Source organism: Octopus sinensis, linkage group LG25 (assembly GCF_006345805.1).
Source record: "Octopus sinensis linkage group LG25, ASM634580v1, whole genome shotgun sequence".
In the NCBI taxonomy this organism is placed as follows: Eukaryota; Metazoa; Mollusca; class Cephalopoda; order Octopoda; family Octopodidae; genus Octopus; species Octopus sinensis.
In genome coordinates, this window is record NC_043021.1 from 4,214,095 (window position 1) to 4,232,119 (window position 18,025).

Below are 18,025 nucleotides of genomic sequence, written 5' to 3' on the forward strand. Positions count from 1 at the left end.
ATATTCGTTATCAAGTTTGCATGACTTAGTAATTAGTATTAACATCCTTACAGCTCTATCAGGATTTGAAAAAGCTCATTCAGGCTCAAAGAAAAGAGAAGAAAAATAAATAATACTGTCATGACATATGGTGAGTTTTGAGCATTTTTAGACTTGGAAGGGCCCATTTCCCACCAAGTCTGACACCAGTAGAAAAGAAGGGAGGCAAGGAGTTTTGATCCCCAGAGGTGGATTGGTACTTTATCAAGCTTGAAAGGATGAAAGACAAAGTTGATTTCTGAGGTGTTTGAATACAGTATACACACACACACACAGAGTGAGAGAGAGAGAGAGAGGGAGAGAGAGAGAGAGATGGAAAAATAGCACAAAGTAATCTTTTGGGGTTCTGGCAATTTGCTGTTCATACATTGTGGAGGCACATGGCTCAGTGGTTAGGGTATTCAGCTCATGATTTTAAGGTTGTGACTTTTATTCCCAGTGGCACATTGCGTCCTTAGGCAAGACGCTTTATCTCACGTTGCTCCAGTCCACTCAGCTGGCAACAATGAGTAGTACCTGTACTTCAAAGGGCCAGCCCTGTCACATTGCTGGTTATGTTGAATCTCCCTGAGAACTACATTAAGGGTACATGTGTTTGTGGAAAGCTCAGCCACTTCATCATCATCATCATCATCATCAACATTTAACATTTGTTTTTCATGTCAGCATGGGGCTGGGATGGCTTGACAGGGCCCTTGCAAGGCCAGCACCTGCACTAGGTTCCATAGTCTGTTTTGGTTTGGTTTCTATGACTCGGTGCCCTTCCTAGCACCAACCATTTTACAGAGTGTACCGGGTGCTTTTTATGTGAGACCAACACCCACACCAATCCTTTTCTACACAGCACCTTGTTTTTAAGATCTCATTTCTGTTGTGGTGGGCAGGTCTTCCTGAGTGCAGCAATGCCCCACACATCTCAGTCCTCTGTCATCTCCTCTGTATGGTTCAATGTTTTGAGATCCATTTTCAGGTCGTTCTGTCGATCAGATCAACTGGAACACTCATCATCATCATAACTGACAGAAAGCCAGATTCATTTATCCATCAGAGGAAATGTCAGAGACTGAGCAACAGCAGTTGGGGAAATCGATAATGTTGAATTGTTAGAAAAATCACTGCAGGTGATCATCTGATCAGGTGGCAGCCCAACAGGAAATGAAAAATGCCAATCCATTGATAACATTATCATGATTAGCAGATGTGTTTGTGGAATGATATTTAGGAACTATTTGTTCAATTAATGCTAACTGAACTTTTCTATAGTCAAACATAATTCAGGCTGTGTTTGTGTTTCTGCTAACCTGAATCAGATAACACACATCAGCAGGAAACATCATTATTTTTATTCTTTGCAATTAAACCATTTGTCAAACTTCATAAAAAGAGTTTACAAATTTACAGCTAATCATCTTGTCTTCCAAGTAATTTTTCTGCCAGATGCACCTGATTTACATACACCTGATGCACAATAATAATCAAAAAGAACCTTTAGCAAGTTCTCACCAAATTTTCTAATTGATGGAATGTAATCTTTCAAAACAGACTTGATTGTTTACACAGCTCTTTCTGCTGCATTAGATTTTGGACTGCAGATAGAACTTTCAGCTTCTTTGTAATTAAGTCAATTTAACTAAACCTTTAATTAAATGAATCCTGGTTCATTGTCTCTAATACAACTGTCATTGAACTAACGAATCTAGAGAAAATTGAGAAAAGTCATTTCCTCACATATTCTGAACTTATGTTGAAATCTAAACCTTAATTCCAAGAAGTCGTTAAGTTAATTATAACACTGGGTAACATGATTTTGGTCCTTAGGTAGTAACGGTCATTTCTATTTGCTTACCCCTGGAAAACATGAAAAATGGCTAATATTTCCTTCTAACTTTGCTTTTCTCATATTTATTCAAACCCCAACAAATCCTTCTCAACACATGGCTACGGTGCTCCCCCACTATTCCTGCTCATCATCAGAGATGCATATATTGTCAGCAACTATATCCTTCATAAAACAAACTCAAATGTTTTCTTCATATTAAAATAGAACCAAAAAAACAGGCGACCAGAAATGTTTAAAATATGTGATTTAGAGAAAATTCAAACAATACATTTATTTCAAATGTACAAAGGATTTAAAGAGATGAGTGAAATATTATGGTAAAGTTTTGTGATGTGAAACAGGAAGAACATGAATAAAGTGAGCATTAAGTCTTTTGCTACCATATTTCTGCTGAACGCATTGCTTTTGTTTCAATTAAATTTGGAATAAAGAATTTAACCCTTTTACACAGAAAGCAGATATATCCACTCTAGATTATATTATCTTTAACAGCAGAAAGCAGTTTAATACACCAATCTATCTTTTGTTGAAGAATTTATTTTCTGATGAGATATACCGGCTTTAATCCTTTTGTTACCATATTTGCATCAAATACACTACTTTTGCTTCAATTAAATAAGAAAGCTATAAAGAATTTAACCCTTTTACATAGAAAGCAGATATATCCTTTCAAAATTTTATTATCTTTAACTGCAGAAAGCAGTTTTATACACCAACGTATCTTTCGTTGAGGGAACTATTTTCTGATAAGTCAAGTTTATTGAGGCATTGGGAGTTGCAGAAAATATCAGTTCTATTTTTGCTTGATATTTAACATCATCACTGGAATACCCATGAAATTTAATTTTGCAGTGAAAGGGTTAAAAGCAAAACACTGGAGTCATTATCAAACTGCTGTTTGGGATATAAACTAACATGAAATTTTGATGGAAGGTTTTTAATTTAGTTCGCTTCAAAGCATGAAGTTTGTGGTTAAGAAAAGAAGCAGTGTTATGTGCAACAAGATGCCAATTCATAAGAAACATTAAAAAAGAAAAAAAAACAGTTGAAAGGAAAATAAAAGCACAACCAACAACAAAACAGGACCATAAAGATAAGCTGTGAAAATGCTCCATGCAGTGCAATGTGGTGAACCCCTGTTGACATAAATTAAAAAAATATGCAAAAGGTGAAGTAAAAAGCAATATGGCCTGTTAAAGTAGTATTTGCCTACTCCAGGATTAACCAGCCTCTATCTGCTGCAGCCAGCCTTACATGGCTCTTCAATTATTTCAAATGTACTCCATTTGATAAAACAGGAGAAACTTGGTCTTTTAAAAGATTCCCTTTTTTTTCCCTTGATTTTTTTTTTCTTTTTTTGGTTATATGACCCTATCACTAGGTGAAAACCTTACCACATAACAGCCTCAAAGCCAAGAACCTTCGAAACCAATCGCTAAGTCATAAGAAACTGTACTCTGACTTCACATAACGTGAATCAACATTTCATAAGAAAAGGTGTGACTGCTTCTCTCACTCATCCTTTATCGTTTACTTGCTTCAGTCATTAGACTGTGGCCATGCTAGGGCACCAGCTTGAAGCATTTCACTCAAGTGAACTGACCTCATTACTAATTTTTGTTTAAAAGCCTGGTGCTTACTCTATTGGTCTTTTTGCCAAACTGCTAAGTTATGGGGATGTAAACAGACCAACACCAGTTGTCAAGTGGCAGTAGGAGATAAACAGACACAGATATACACACAGAGGTATATATATATATATATATATATATATATATATATATATATATATATATACTTTATTTAAAAGCAGCAGAAAATTCAACAAAACCTGTTACTCTGAGTTTCATGTTCCCGTTCGTCGGACAGTTTTTGCTAGAATCCAACAAAAACTGTCCGACGAACGGGAACGTGAAACTCAGAGTAACAGGTTTTGTTGAATTTTCTGCTGCTTTTAAATAAAGCATATTACTCTACCACTGGTATTTGAGTACTCTTTTTTCCACCTTGTTTCACATTTATGTGTTTACTCCAGTATATATATATATATATATATATATGCATACATACACACAATATATACAATAAACAAGCTTCTGTTTACCAAATCCACTCACAATGGTTTGACAGGACCAAGGCTACAGTAGAAGGCATTTGCCCAAGGTGCTATCCAATGGGACTGAACCCAGAACCATGTGGTTGAGAAGCAAACTTCTTACCACACAACCAGGCCTGTGCCTACTCATTTTTTTTTTTTTAAATGGGCCTTTTTAAAATTCTGTCAGGCCATACTTATTTAGCCCCGGGCCAACCAGTTTCACTCTCCTGTTGCGTCACATCGCAAGATAACTCCGAGAGCAAGCTTTAAAGACTCACCAGTTGTTTGGTCTTCGAAGAGTCCTTAAGGAGGGAAATCTCTGATTGGAGCTCTTTGTTATTTTGTTCCAGCTCTGCCAACTGTTTAAAGGATTGCTGAAGTTTTTCCTTTTGAATGTCAAGGGAAATATTAGTTTTTCCATTCTCTTGGCTGATGTCACAGGAATTCACCTACAGGTGAGAAATACAAAGCAAGTTGGATATCAATGCAGTGAAATTAAAGGAAATGAAACAAGGCTTTTGGTAAGCAAGGAGGTGTGAAGGACATAAAGATTGTGTGTAGAGTGTGTGTCTGAAATACAATTAATTTTCCATCTCAGTATTGCAGATGCAAATTATATATACACATATACATATGTATATAAATGTGTGTATGTATATCCATTACAGTTGATCTTATTTCATTCTATAACTGCCATCTCTGAAGAGTGCAGGGTTACATAATCGGGCTATTACCTAACACTCTAGTGAACCCCTAGTGTGAAACCAATTGGTAAGATTGGCCGTAATGGATATATAACCACATAATGATTTATAAACATCGAATTATTAAAGTGGGAAAATTATCAGAGAAGCCATTCCTATTCAGTTTTTTAAATATACAAAACTGTAACCAAAAATTTTCTATTTCTATATAAAGTATATATGCATAAGTTAGAGTCAACAGATGAAATCCAGAGATTCTCAATACAGAAAACACTTAATAGCGCTCAAATGATTTCAATTTACACTCTGAAACCTTTACCGAGGACCAAGTCCATGGAGTAAAGAGTTGCTATAAGAGGAATCCAGGTGAGCAGATATGGAGACAATAATGCAAATAAGCAAATAAAACTGTTTGGGTTTGATATACAAAATATACATACATGTAAAGAAAGTAAAGACTGAAAATGTATATATCAACAGAGCAAACTTACACTGGGTACAAAGACACAAGAAAAAAAATGATGTAACAGGTCCATGTAAATTTGTTCTGTTAATATATATAAATATCCATATATTTTTGCACTTAAGTATTCATTGTCAGAAAATTTCTAGTCTTTGCCTTCTCTTTATTTACATGTACATATATTTTGTACAGTTTTATGTTTATATATATATATAAGTCGCCATGATAGATCGTTAGCAACTACACACATTTTTTTCTCTCCTCATTTTTTCTGTCTCCCTTTCGGTAGAAGAGCATAGGCTCAAAACGTAAAAGACTTTTTCTATTCCTGAGCGTTATACTAATACATCTGTTTGTTTTCTACACCACCTGTCTTCGTCTTTTGTTTTTTTTGCGAACTCTCCCTATATATATATATATATATATATATATATATATATATATATTTATAAATTAGGATAATATCGATATTATCAAGTGGCCAGCATGGGAAAAAATACCGTACAAGGTAATAATTTTTACAATTAAAAATAAGGGTGTCTGAGAGACACCACCATGCCGAAATAGCAGTCAAAACTCTGACTATAAAAACCAGTTAAATGTTCATATCGTACCATGATATGGTACGATATGAACATTTACATGCTTTTTATAGTCAGAGTTTTGACTGCTATTTCGCATGGTGGGTCTCTCAGACCCTCATTTTTAATTATATATATATATATATATATTATATATATATATATTTATAAATTAGGATAATATCGATATATCAAGTGGCCAGCATGGAAAAAAATACCGTACAAGGTAATAATTTTTTACAATTAAAAATAAGGTGTCTGAGAGACACCACCATGCCGAAATAGCAGTCAAAACTCTGACTATAAAACCACGTTAAATGTTCATATCGTACCATGATATGGTACGATATGAACATTTAACATGCTTTTTATAGTCAGAGTTTTGACTGCTATTTCGGCATGGTGGTGTCTCTCAGACACCCTCATTTTTAATTATATATATATATATATATATATATATATATATATATAAAGTAGAAAATATACAGAGTATGTATATTTGTAAGTAGAAGGTGTAGATTATTAAACAGTGTTACTCTGAAAGGGTTTTATTGAAAGAGAGACACAGAGAACTTGGAGGAAAGGTAATAAAGAAAGGAAAAACAGAAAATGGTAAGGACAGTCTTGATTGTGATAATGTACAATACATTTTATCCACCTGTCCAAACAAATACTGAAGTAGTCGTTACTTAGTTTATTAAAGTCAGCCCTGATTACTAAACGAACACATGACCAAAGGTATTGCAGTCTTTTCCTCAAACAAAGTGCAACTAAGATGAACTAATCTATGCAATGTGTCTTTTTTTTATATAAAAAAAACAACAACCAGGAGTGGCTGTGTGGTAAGTAGCTTGCTAACCAACCACATGGTTCCGGGTTCAGTCCCACTGCGTGGCACCTTGGGCAAGTGTCTTCTGCTATAGCCCCGGGCCGACCAATGCCTTGTGAGTGGATTTGGTAGACGGAAACTGAAAGAAGCCTGTCGTATATATATATATATATATATGTGTGTGTGTATTTGTGTGTCTGTGTTTGTCCCCCTAGCATTGCTTGACAACCGATGCTGGTGTGTTTACGTCCCCGTCACTTAGTGGTTCGGCAAAAGAGACCGATAGAATAAGTACTGGGCTTACAAAGAATAAGTCCCGGGGTCGATTTGCTCGACTAAAGGCGGTGCTCCAGCATGGCCGCAGTCGAATGACTGAAACAAGTAAAAGAGTAAACCATATAACATGAGATTTCGCTGCTTTCTCTAGCAAAATGAGCAACCATTCAGAGGCTCCCTCAATTAGCTCAGAATAGTAAAACTAGGCTAAATCTTCAGGTATAACACTCATTTATTTTTATCAAAATCAATATTACAATTAAGCGTATGTATAATAAAAGGTATCAGGTTATAAAGTTAACCCCCCACCCCACTTATGAAAAGAAAAAAAAGAAAACAATGTAATAAGTCTTTGTAATATTTTAGATTATTCAGAAACCATTATTTTTTTATTGATTTTTCTTTTTCTCATTATATATTAATATTTTATATAAAATGAAATATTAAAAGCTAATAGATAATAGTATTTTATTATTTATTTATTCAATCAATTTAAACATGCAGGCAAAGGTGGTAAGCTATGACATACTGAGGAAGGTATTTAATAACCTTTATATCATAATTTAACATCCATTTTCCATGCTGGCATGGCTTGAACAGTTTGACAGAAGCCGGCAAACCATTAAATATATATATATATATATATATACATGGTTCAAATGTACAAAAAATAATAGACAGGGATAGGCGAGGGAACAACAAACAAGGTATATTAGTTTGATGCTCAGGAAAATGGAAAAGTCATTGACATTTCGAGCCTATGCTCTTCGGCAGAAAGGGATAAGGAAAGGAAATGGAGAGAGAGAAAAAAACAGAGAGAAAAAAACAAAGGTGTTGCCCTGGAGGATGTCATGGGAGATGCACTGGAACAGCGACTATGACTCACATAGCCATCTCTGCCCCAATAGCAGCGAACAGGGATATGATTCCAAGGACCGAGTATGCCACAAGCTTGACCATGAACCTGTCAGAAAGTGACTGATACTTTGACAGTTTGCTTTTCTGAGCCTGATGGGCAGTGGTGCCTGGGCTGGTAGCTGAACACATCAAGTTGCCATTGGAGAAGGTGTCACAGCACATGGCATCCCAGGTGAGGGGCCTACCACCACAGAATGAGAAAATTGTCATACCGTCAAGCCTTTTATCATCCCCTCGGTCTAGCCTACAACATCAAGGCCATGCTTCGTGATTTTGTTAAGGGTGGTATGGCTTGGAAAGTGGCCAGCACTACAATGGCTTGAAAATGGATGGAGGTTAAAAAAATCCACAGTGAATCGACAACAGTATTTGATTATCAGTAGATTATCTACACATGTAGCAGTTGTGTAAAAGATGGTACTGTGAGCTTTTAAAACAATTTAGGCTCCAAAATTGTAATATAAATCATACACAAGGGCATACTATACTTGCTATCAAGTGGTAGTTGGCGGGGACAAACACAAACACATATACATATACATTTGGTAGATGGAAATTGAAAGAAGCCCATTATATATATACATATATATATATATATATATACACACACACACGATGGGCTTCTTTTAGTTTCCATCTACCAAATTTGCTCATAAGGCTTTGGTCAGCCTGGGACTAGAATAGAAGACATTTGCCCAAGGTGCAACACAGTGAGGCTGAACCCAGAACCATATGGTTGGGAAGTAAACTTACAGCACAGCCATGCCTGCATATACACACACTGGGCTTCCACACAGTTTCCATCAACCAGATTTACTCACAAGGCATACAGAGATTATAGGGGCTATAGCCCAGGCATGTAAGTGAAGACAATTGTCCAAGGTGCTGTAAAGTGGAAGTGACCCCCAAAACCACAGGATCATGAAGCTTGTTAGCATGTGACAAAAAAATTGATTCACTGATATTAGACTTCCCAATACCCTTGAATCAGATACTCTTTTACTTGTTTCAGTCATTTGACTGCGGCCATGCTGGAGCACCGCCTTTAGTCGAGCAAATCGACCCCGGGACTTATTCTTTGTAAGCCTAGTACTTATTCTATCTGTCTCTTTTGCCGAACCGCTAAGTGACGGGGACGTAAACACACCAGCATCGGTTGTCAAGCAATGCTAAGGGGACAAACACAGACACACAAACACAAACACATACACATATATACATATATATACAGGCTTCTTTCAGTTTCCGTCTACCAAATCCACTCACAAGGCATTGGTCGGCCCGGGGCTATAGCAGAAGACACTTGCCCAAGATGCCACGCAGTGGGACTGAACCTGGAACCATGTGGTCGGTTAGCAAGCTACTTACCACACAGCCATACATTAATTTTATTAAAATTTAACCAAAATGTTGCAATTAGAAATTCAATAAATCACGAAATAAATCAACAATAATATAAATGATGTTATGTAAATATTTCTGAAAGTGCCATGCAAGCAACAATTCTCCATTATATTTTATAGCAGGAGAGAATGGAAGATAGTCTCAAATGAGTTCATAAAAACAGAAAGATGGCAACGACCCAAAACATTTTGAAACTATTGATGCAGTTTTAACACCTAAACAGAACATGAAGTTTTCTTTATTGATTTTGTTTTAACAAGAAGCTCACCTTATGCTTGTAATAGACACAGAAGTCAATGAAAGGTTAAAGACTAGGAGTATTAAAATATTAGAACCAGGATTAATGTTTAGTTACTACATTTTGTTTCTGAAGGAAAACAGCTTACACGGATCATAGAAAACATGTGGAGTCTGTTCTTTGTTTTCTCGTTGTTTTTCCAATATTTTTAAGTGCTGGCATTACACCACAAATTATGTGAATGTGTGCATACATGAATATCACTATCATACATGAATATCACTATCATACATGAATATCACTATCATACATGAATATCACTATCATACATGAATATCACTATCATACATGAATATCACTATCATACATGAATATCACTATCAACATTTAACCCTTTTACTTTCACTTTATTCTATCTCAATTAATGCTCATTTATTCACAGTTTTGAATTAACCATGTAAATATTTTGTAGCTTTGAGTTTTCGATGACGATATTGTTTAATTTTTAGAATGACACTGTAGGGTAAGTGCAAGAGGCAGGATCTGGCCAGTTTGAACAGGAAAAGCTACAAGAACATTCTGGCCAGATATTACTCTTTTACTTGTTTCAGTCATTTGACTGCAGCCATGCTGGAGCACCGCCTTGAATCGAGCAACTCGACCCCAGGACTTATTCTTTGTAAGCCCAGTACTTATTCTATCGGTCTCTTTTGCCGAACTGCTAAGTGACGGGGACGTAAACACACCAGCATCGGTTGTCAAGCAATGCTAGGAGGACAGACACACAAACACATACACACACATACATATATATATATATACATATATACGACGGGCTTCTTTCGGTGTCCGTCTACCAAATCCACTCACAAGGCTTTGGTCGGCCCGTGGCTATAGTAGAAGACACTTGCCCAAGATACCACGCAGTGGGACTGAACCCGGAACCATGTGGTTGGTAAACAAGCTACTTACCACACAGCCACTCCTGCGCCGGTTTTAAATTCTTTGACCCTTTAGTATTCACAATATTCTGTCAAAAGTAATTCTTAATTATTCACATTGTTTTGAATTAATCGTGCATCATCTTGTAGCTTTGAAATTTTGATGAGGTAACTGTAAATTTTTAGAATGATATTGTAGGGTTGGTGTGAGAGGCCAGATCTGGTCAGTTTGAACACAAAGCAGGGAGAATATTTTGGCCAGATATGGCATGGGTTGGACGATTTGACAGGATCTGATTGGCTCTAGGACTACATAGTGCTCCAGTGTCTGCTTGGAATAGCTTCTATACCTGGACATCCTTCCTATCACCAACCACTGCACATCATGTACAGGGTACCTTTATCATGCCTTCAGCAATAATTAGGTTGCCATGCAGCTTGCAAGACTATAAACCATGGAAAGGGGTACTTTAGGTTATCAATAATACAGAGCAGGTTCCTTATTATAGAGAAGATATATATTTACACACATTTTGGAATGTATGGAAGCACATTAGTACTATAAAAATAACATTGTGTAACATAATTTCTGTCCTTGGGTAGCATCTGTTATCTGCTTACCCTTAGAAAGTTATGAAAAATGGCCAATATTTCCTTTAAACTTTGCTTTGCTCAAATGTGTTTCCCTGTATTTATACGGTCATCTATGTTGCCAGAACCTTCTAGAAATTCTCTAAACTTCTAGAAAATTCTGCTTCAATGACTAAGCACTGAATCTGTCTGAAAGGTAATGAAATATAGGTCAGTTTCAAACCATTGATGTCCTGGTCAGTAAAGCAAAGTTTGAAGGGGATAATAGTCATGTCCTTTGACTTCTGGATAGAAGCAGATAGGAAACTAGAAAAGCACTCAGAGAGTGCAGACTTCCGCCAAGCACCATATATTTCCACACACATATACACGCATGCTGAAAATCACCCAATTTCCCAAACCAACGCCGGCAAAAACATAACACCCCTTAGTGGGGGTAAAAAAAAATAACACAGCCATGTCTGTATGTGTGTCTATGCATGTCTGTATGTGTCAGTATGTGTGTGTCTATGCATGTCTGTATGTATGTCAGTATGTGTGTCTATGCATGTCTGTATGTGTGTGTCTATGCATGTCTGTATGTATGTGTCTATGCATATCTGTATGTGTGTGTCTATGCATGTCTATGCGTGTCAGTATGTGTGTGTCTATGCATATCTATATGTATGTGTCAGTATATGTGTGTCTATGCATGTCCGTATGTGTGTCAGTATATGTGTCTATGCATGTCTGTATGTGTGTGTCTACTCATGTCTGTATGTATGTGTCTATGCATATCTGTATGTGTGTGTCTATGCATGTCTGTATGTGTGTCAGCATGTTTGTGGGTCTATGCATGTCTGTATGCATGTGTCAGTATGTGTGTGTCTATATGCATGTCTATATGCAGTATTTGTATGTCAGTATATGCATGTCAGTATGTGTGTCTATATACATGTCAGTATGTGTGCATTTATATGCGTGTCTGAACATGTGTCAATATGTGTGTGTGGAGGAGACATGGGTACATGTGTAGATGGATAAGCATGCTTGTGTGTATACATTGTGCATGCGTGCATATATGCATGCGTACATGAAGATATGTATATAGGTGTAGAAGGATAAGTGTGTGTATGTGTAACAGTATGTGTGTGTGTGTGTGTGTGAGACAGCATGCGTGTGTGTGTGTGTGTGAGAGAGAGAGAGAGACAGACAGAATGTGCATGTGTATGTGTGTGCATGCGCTTATGCATCTGCATGCATGCACGAGTGTAAGTTTCAGGAACTTTATATCCTAAATAGTCAGTGATCAATAACATTCATTGATTTATAGTGTGTAGAAGGAGGGAGAAAAGTGTGCTCAGCCAATAGGTTTCATCTTGTTAGTACAATGAGAAAACATTATGTCAGTGGAATAAGGAAGAGTAAGGATGAGAGGGGAAGGTGGCACGGAGATTAGGGGAGCAGCAAATGAGAGAATGAGAAGAAAAGTAGGTGTGAATGAGGGCAATGGCGGTGCCCCAGCATGGCCACAGCTCGTGAGCTGAAACTAGATAAAATAAAATAAAATTTAAAAAATGGTGAAAATGAAGAAATATAGAGGGAAAGGTGGGGAGTAAGGTGGGAGTGGGGTTGGGGGAAGTGAGGGATGAGAATTGGGAAAATAAATCAAGTGAAAGAGGGGGGGAAATAAGAATGGAGAATGAGGGGAGAAGGGAGAAGAATGGGAGAGAGAGAAAATTAATGAGATGGGAGAAGGAAATGGAAAAGGAAGAGTAAATGAATAAAAGTTAGGAGAAGGAAAGAAGAGAGGAGATAATTAGGAGAGGTAGAGGTAGTGAAAGAGTTCAGGTAAGAAATATTTAGAAAGAGACATGGTGTTGAGAGACAAAAAGAGAGGGAAGGAGGGCGGGAGAAGACAGAAAGTGAGGGAGAGAGAAAGACAGAGAAAGAGAGTGAGAGAGTGAAAAAGGGAGGAGAAGAGAGGAGGGAAAGGGAGAAGGAGAAAGATGGAGGGGGAGAGAGGGAGAGGGAGAGAAAGGGAGAGGGAGAAAGATGGAGAGAGGAGCTCTGGAGGAAAGACTGAAACAAAAATGAGAAAAGTGGAGGTTGACGAAAAAAAGGAGACAATGAAAATGTCAAAGATGAATAGAGTTTGAAGGAGAGGGAGAAGAAAGTGTTGGGAGGAAAACAAAGCAGGAAGGAGAGTAATGAAACAAACAGAAGCTGGAAAGGAGGGCAAGGAGACAACCAGAACTTGAGAAGGAGAGCAAGTGGGGGGGAGACTTTACAGCAAAGGAAACGAGAAAGAAGATCTTCTTCCTATCGAAATTCAGTGGAAATCTAGATAATCAGGGCAACTAGTCTAGCCTTGACTCCAAAGAAGAGGGTAAAAAGTTCAATTCCTGTTCTGTACAGAGATTTCCTCAGTTCCTTTTTTTATACTTCATTACATTTTTATCTTGTGTTTTTTTGTGTGTTTTTGCAGAAAATGAGTGCAGCAAGCTTTAAACAGTGATCCCTGCAGGGTTTTGTAGCCCAATTGTGCACACAATGGGAAAGAGATCCAGGTGCAAGAAGGGTGATTGGATTGGATAGGTAAGCATTTACCATATCGCCATTAACTCAAATATGTTAAATATATATATATGGGTTCGTTTTGTTCTCTTACTTTATTATCATCTTATAATCATCTCATAATAATGACCTTTATGACTCGTATCACTACCTCAGTCAATCTAAATGCATATATTTGTCACTACCTGTCATAAATAGCCTTTTTCTATTTGCAATATACATTTCTGTTGATTTTTCATATTTTACCCTTACATTTCCACGTGTATTTTATATTTTCTTTTCGTAACATATTTCTACTATATATATATATATATGATGGGCTTCTTTCAGTTTCCATCTACCAGACTCATTCACAAGAACTTGGTCGGCCTGAGGCTATAGTAGAAGACAGTTGCTCAAGGAGTCATGCAGTGGGACTACCCATACGGCCACGCTTGGTGTAAACTTTATCATTATTATCATTAAAGGTGGCAATCTGGCAGAATCGTTAGCATGGGGGGGAGGGTCAAGATGCTTAGCAGCATTTCATCCATCTTTACATTCTGAGTTAAATTCTGCCAAGGTCAACTTTACCTTCCATCCTTTTAGGGTCGATGAAATAAGTACCAGTTGTGTACTCAGGTCGATGTTATCAGCTAGCCCCCCTCCCCAACCCAAAATTTCAGGCCTTGTGCCTATAGTAGAAAAGATAATTATTATCCATTTGTCTCAGGCTCCCGTGGCTTTTATGGGTTTTTCCACGAGTAACCTTTCGAAGTGCCCCCCCCCCCATTGGGAATTTCAATTGTTATATTTTCATTGTTATCTCTGGAATTTTTACACAGTTTTTTTTTGCAAACGGACAAAACCCTTTGTAACTTTCGTCCTGTGTTTTGTCCCTTTATGTTTCAATTAATTTTTTGTCAGCCCTTGTGGCCAATAAACGAATTATTAATTATTATTATTATTATATTATTATTATTATTATTATTATATAGATGCCAGCGCCGCCTTGGCTGGCTTCCGTGCCGGTGGCATGTTAAAAGCACCAACCGATTGTGGCCGATGCCAGACCCCCCTGGCACGTAAAAAGCACCCACTACACTCGCGGAGTGGTTGGCGTTAGGAAGGGCATCCAGCTGTGGAAACACTGCCTGATCAGACTGGAGCCTGGTGCAGCCCCTGGCTTCCCAGACCCCGATCGAACCATCCAACCCATGCTAGCATGGAGAACGGACGTTAAACGATGATGATGATGATGATTATAGTGGTGTGTGGAACATAAATCAACATGAAAATTTGATCACTTTAAAACAGAAAGCTTGCATCATAGATACCAAGAAAAGTTTTGGGTGGGTTGGTATCAAAATGATGACAACAGTTTACGTTACATATTGATTAATATTATCAATGTCTTCAATAAAGATTTTTCATAAACAGACATCAACCATTCAATTTAAAGTTTGAATTTTAAGATATTTTAGTAACGTCGCTTGCTTTGTTTTGGATGTATTATTGTTTTCTGAAGCTGTGCAGACAAATATTTATTTTAAAATAATTAAGATATCTAATTTAGAGTAAATTATTTGTACTTTGTGTTTACATTCGTTATTATTTCTTTATTCTCTGTGATTTATAAATTAATAGAATTTAATTAAGAAAATGTTTGGAAGACAAATCTCAGTTGAATGTCTTCATATACCCAAAAATATTAATAGACTAGTGTAAATTAATTTTAATTCTCCCATTAATCAATCATCCATTGAACTTTGTGTCTCTATTGATATTTGAAATAACAGACCCCTTACTTGAAAAACAGGTAAGAGTTGGCAACAGGAAAGGCATCTGGGTGTAAAACAATTCCTCAACAATGTATTCATCTAACCCACACAGGCATAGAAAAATAGACAGAAAAATGAATAAAAATAGATGGAAACAAAACAGTTTGGATGTGGTTTGGTTGTGGGTGCCAGCCAACCCAGTGTCACTATAGTGTATGTACCATCATTATCATCAGATTGGAGGACTTACTTGGACCAATAAGTCATATTGATAGCTGAATGTCTCGTTAGAGCATGCCTTGGCTACAGATCGTTGCAGTAGTTTGCTAACTGCACTGGTTGGCTCTGGCCATTGGCAGTTTATCGACTGTTCATCCACTCAGCATCAAGTGATATTCACCGAGTGGCTGTGTGGTAAGTAGCTTGTTTACCAACCACATGGTTCCGGGTTCAGTCCCACTGCGTGGCATCTTGGGCAAGTGTCTTCTGCTATAGCCTCGGGCCGACCAAAGCCTTGTGAGTGGATTTTGTAGACAGAAACTGAAAGAAGCCTGTCGTATATATGTATATATATGTATATATGTGTGTGAGTGTATGTTTGTGTTTGTCCCCCTAGCATTGCTTGACAACCGATGCTGGTGTGTTTATGTCCCCGTCACTTAGCGGTTCGGCAAAAAGAGACCGATAGAATAAGTACTGGGCTTACAAAGAATAAGTCCCGGGGTCGATTTGCTCGATTAAAGGTGGTGCTCCAGCATGGCCGCAGTCAAATGTCTGAAACAAGTAAAAGAGTAAAAGAGTAATGATTCAATGAATTCATCTGCCAAAATAGTTCACATCCACCATGTTGCATCCTAATTATTATATCAATGAAGGAGGTCAGCTGGCAGACTCATTAGCATGCTGGACAAAATGCTTAGCAGTAATTCAGCTGTGATGATCTTCTGAGTTCAAATTCTGCTGAGGTCAACTTTGCCTTTCATCCTTTCGGGGTCAATAAGTTAAGAACCAGTGAAACTCTGGGATCAATGTAATCAACTAGGCCCCTCCCCCACCAATTTCAGGCCTTGTGCCTTTAGTAGAAAGGATTATTATTTCAATGTAACCTTAGCTTAGTTGGTTCCTAGAAGCATGGTTGTGTGGTAGGAAGTTTGCTTCTCAACCACATGGTTTGGGGGTTCAGTCCCATTGCATGGTAACTTGGGCAAGTGTCATCTTCAACAGTCTTGTGAGTGGATTTGGTAAACAGAAACTGAAAGAATCCCACTGAATATATATATATATGTGTGTTTTTGTGCTTTACTGTCTCCTTGCCTTGACATTGCATGATATTTATGAATGAGTTCCACTACAATTAAAGCAGTGTCCTCGGTATCCAATCTTCCATGGAAAAAAGGTCTGGGCATGGAGAAATATGACCTTATTTGGAAAAGGCAAAGGTTAGCAACAGGAAGGGCAACCAGCTACAGAAAATCTGCCTCAACAAATTCCATCCAATCCCTATGAATGCATAAAAAAGTGGATGTTAAAAGGAAGATGATGATTATGAATAATTAACTATTCTAATGAAGTGCACTCTAAGCTTTAATACTGAAATAAATACGTGGTGGTCGGTTTAGATAACATGTAATATATTCATAGCATTAATATTATTTTCTTTCAAAACAGCAGATCCTTAATTAATGAGTGCTGATAGGGAAAACTGATACTGTTTTTGAAATCAGCATCTTCAATATCCCCGAGAATAAGTTGAACTTCTAAAGCACAAAAATGTGTGTTGGCTAGTGTTGTCTCCTTTTTTTTCTTTTTAATTGTGATATTGCACATATTTATTACTTAATACTGGGATTAGATGGACAGTCATGAAGCAACTGGTAGGTCACTATGATGCAGATGACATGGAACTGCTATTACATTAACCACTAGGAGAGGCAGTCCAAGGTCATGAAGTTACCTAAGAGGCAATGAAAACACACCTCTGAGGGAACCAGAACAAAATGGAAGTTTTGAGGCCGAACACCTGTGAGCAGGAACCAATTCAAATTGGCACCGAAGCTCTTCCAGAGACCAAAAAGTTTGTGTATCTAGGCAGCATTATCTCAAAGATAGGTGGAAGAGAGGAGGATGTGAGATTCAGATTTGGCAAGGCCTGGTATGCTTTCAACAGTCTTTGACCAGTCTGGAACCCCAAAGCCATCTCACTCAAAACAAAACTCAACATCTTCAATTGCAGTATCAAGGCCATTCTTCTTTACAGGTCAGAAACTTGGATGGTCACCAAAGCCATAAATAATAAGCTACAGACCTTCGTCAACAAATGTCCGCAGTACATCCTCAAGATCTGTCGGCTGGATAAAATTTCAAACAGAAGTCTGTGGGACTGAGCAAACCAAACTCCCATCAAGAAATTCTTAAAACGAAATGGGGCTGGTTCAGTCAGACTTGAAAGAGACCGCCAAGCAGCATAGCAAGACAAGTTAGACTGATAACCTGAAGGAAAGAGGAAAGTTGGATGGCTTAAGAAGGCCTGGAAAAGATGTGTGGGGGATGAAGAAAACAAAAACAGTCTCTCTTGGTCTAAAATCAAGGAGGTGGCCCAAGATCACAAATGAAGATAATCAATTCAGCCTCCCAAGACAGATTTTGAAAGAAATGAATAGATTATTGAACTAGTAACAGTATTTAATTACATTCCTTTACCATATGAATGTAAATACTGGCTCCTTTCCTTCTTCCTGCCCTGGTCGATTCAATCCATATTATCAACCCTTCAGATTGGTAAAGTTT

The 18,025-nt window shown here is 37.5% G+C and overlaps 1 protein-coding gene across 8 annotated transcripts in view; it reads right to left on the reverse strand.

Annotated features, from left to right (window-relative positions):
* LOC115224461 (RIMS-binding protein 2) overlaps positions 1–18,025 on the reverse strand; it is a 595,300-nt gene that overhangs the window by 354,455 nt on the left and 222,820 nt on the right. For all 8 annotated transcript variants that reach the window (XM_036513377.1, XM_036513379.1, XM_036513378.1 and 5 more), the window contains one exon: positions 4,256–4,426. In XM_036513377.1, coding sequence (XP_036369270.1) covers positions 4,256–4,426 — 171 coding nt within the window. The remainder of the gene's footprint in view (positions 1–4,255; positions 4,427–18,025) is intronic.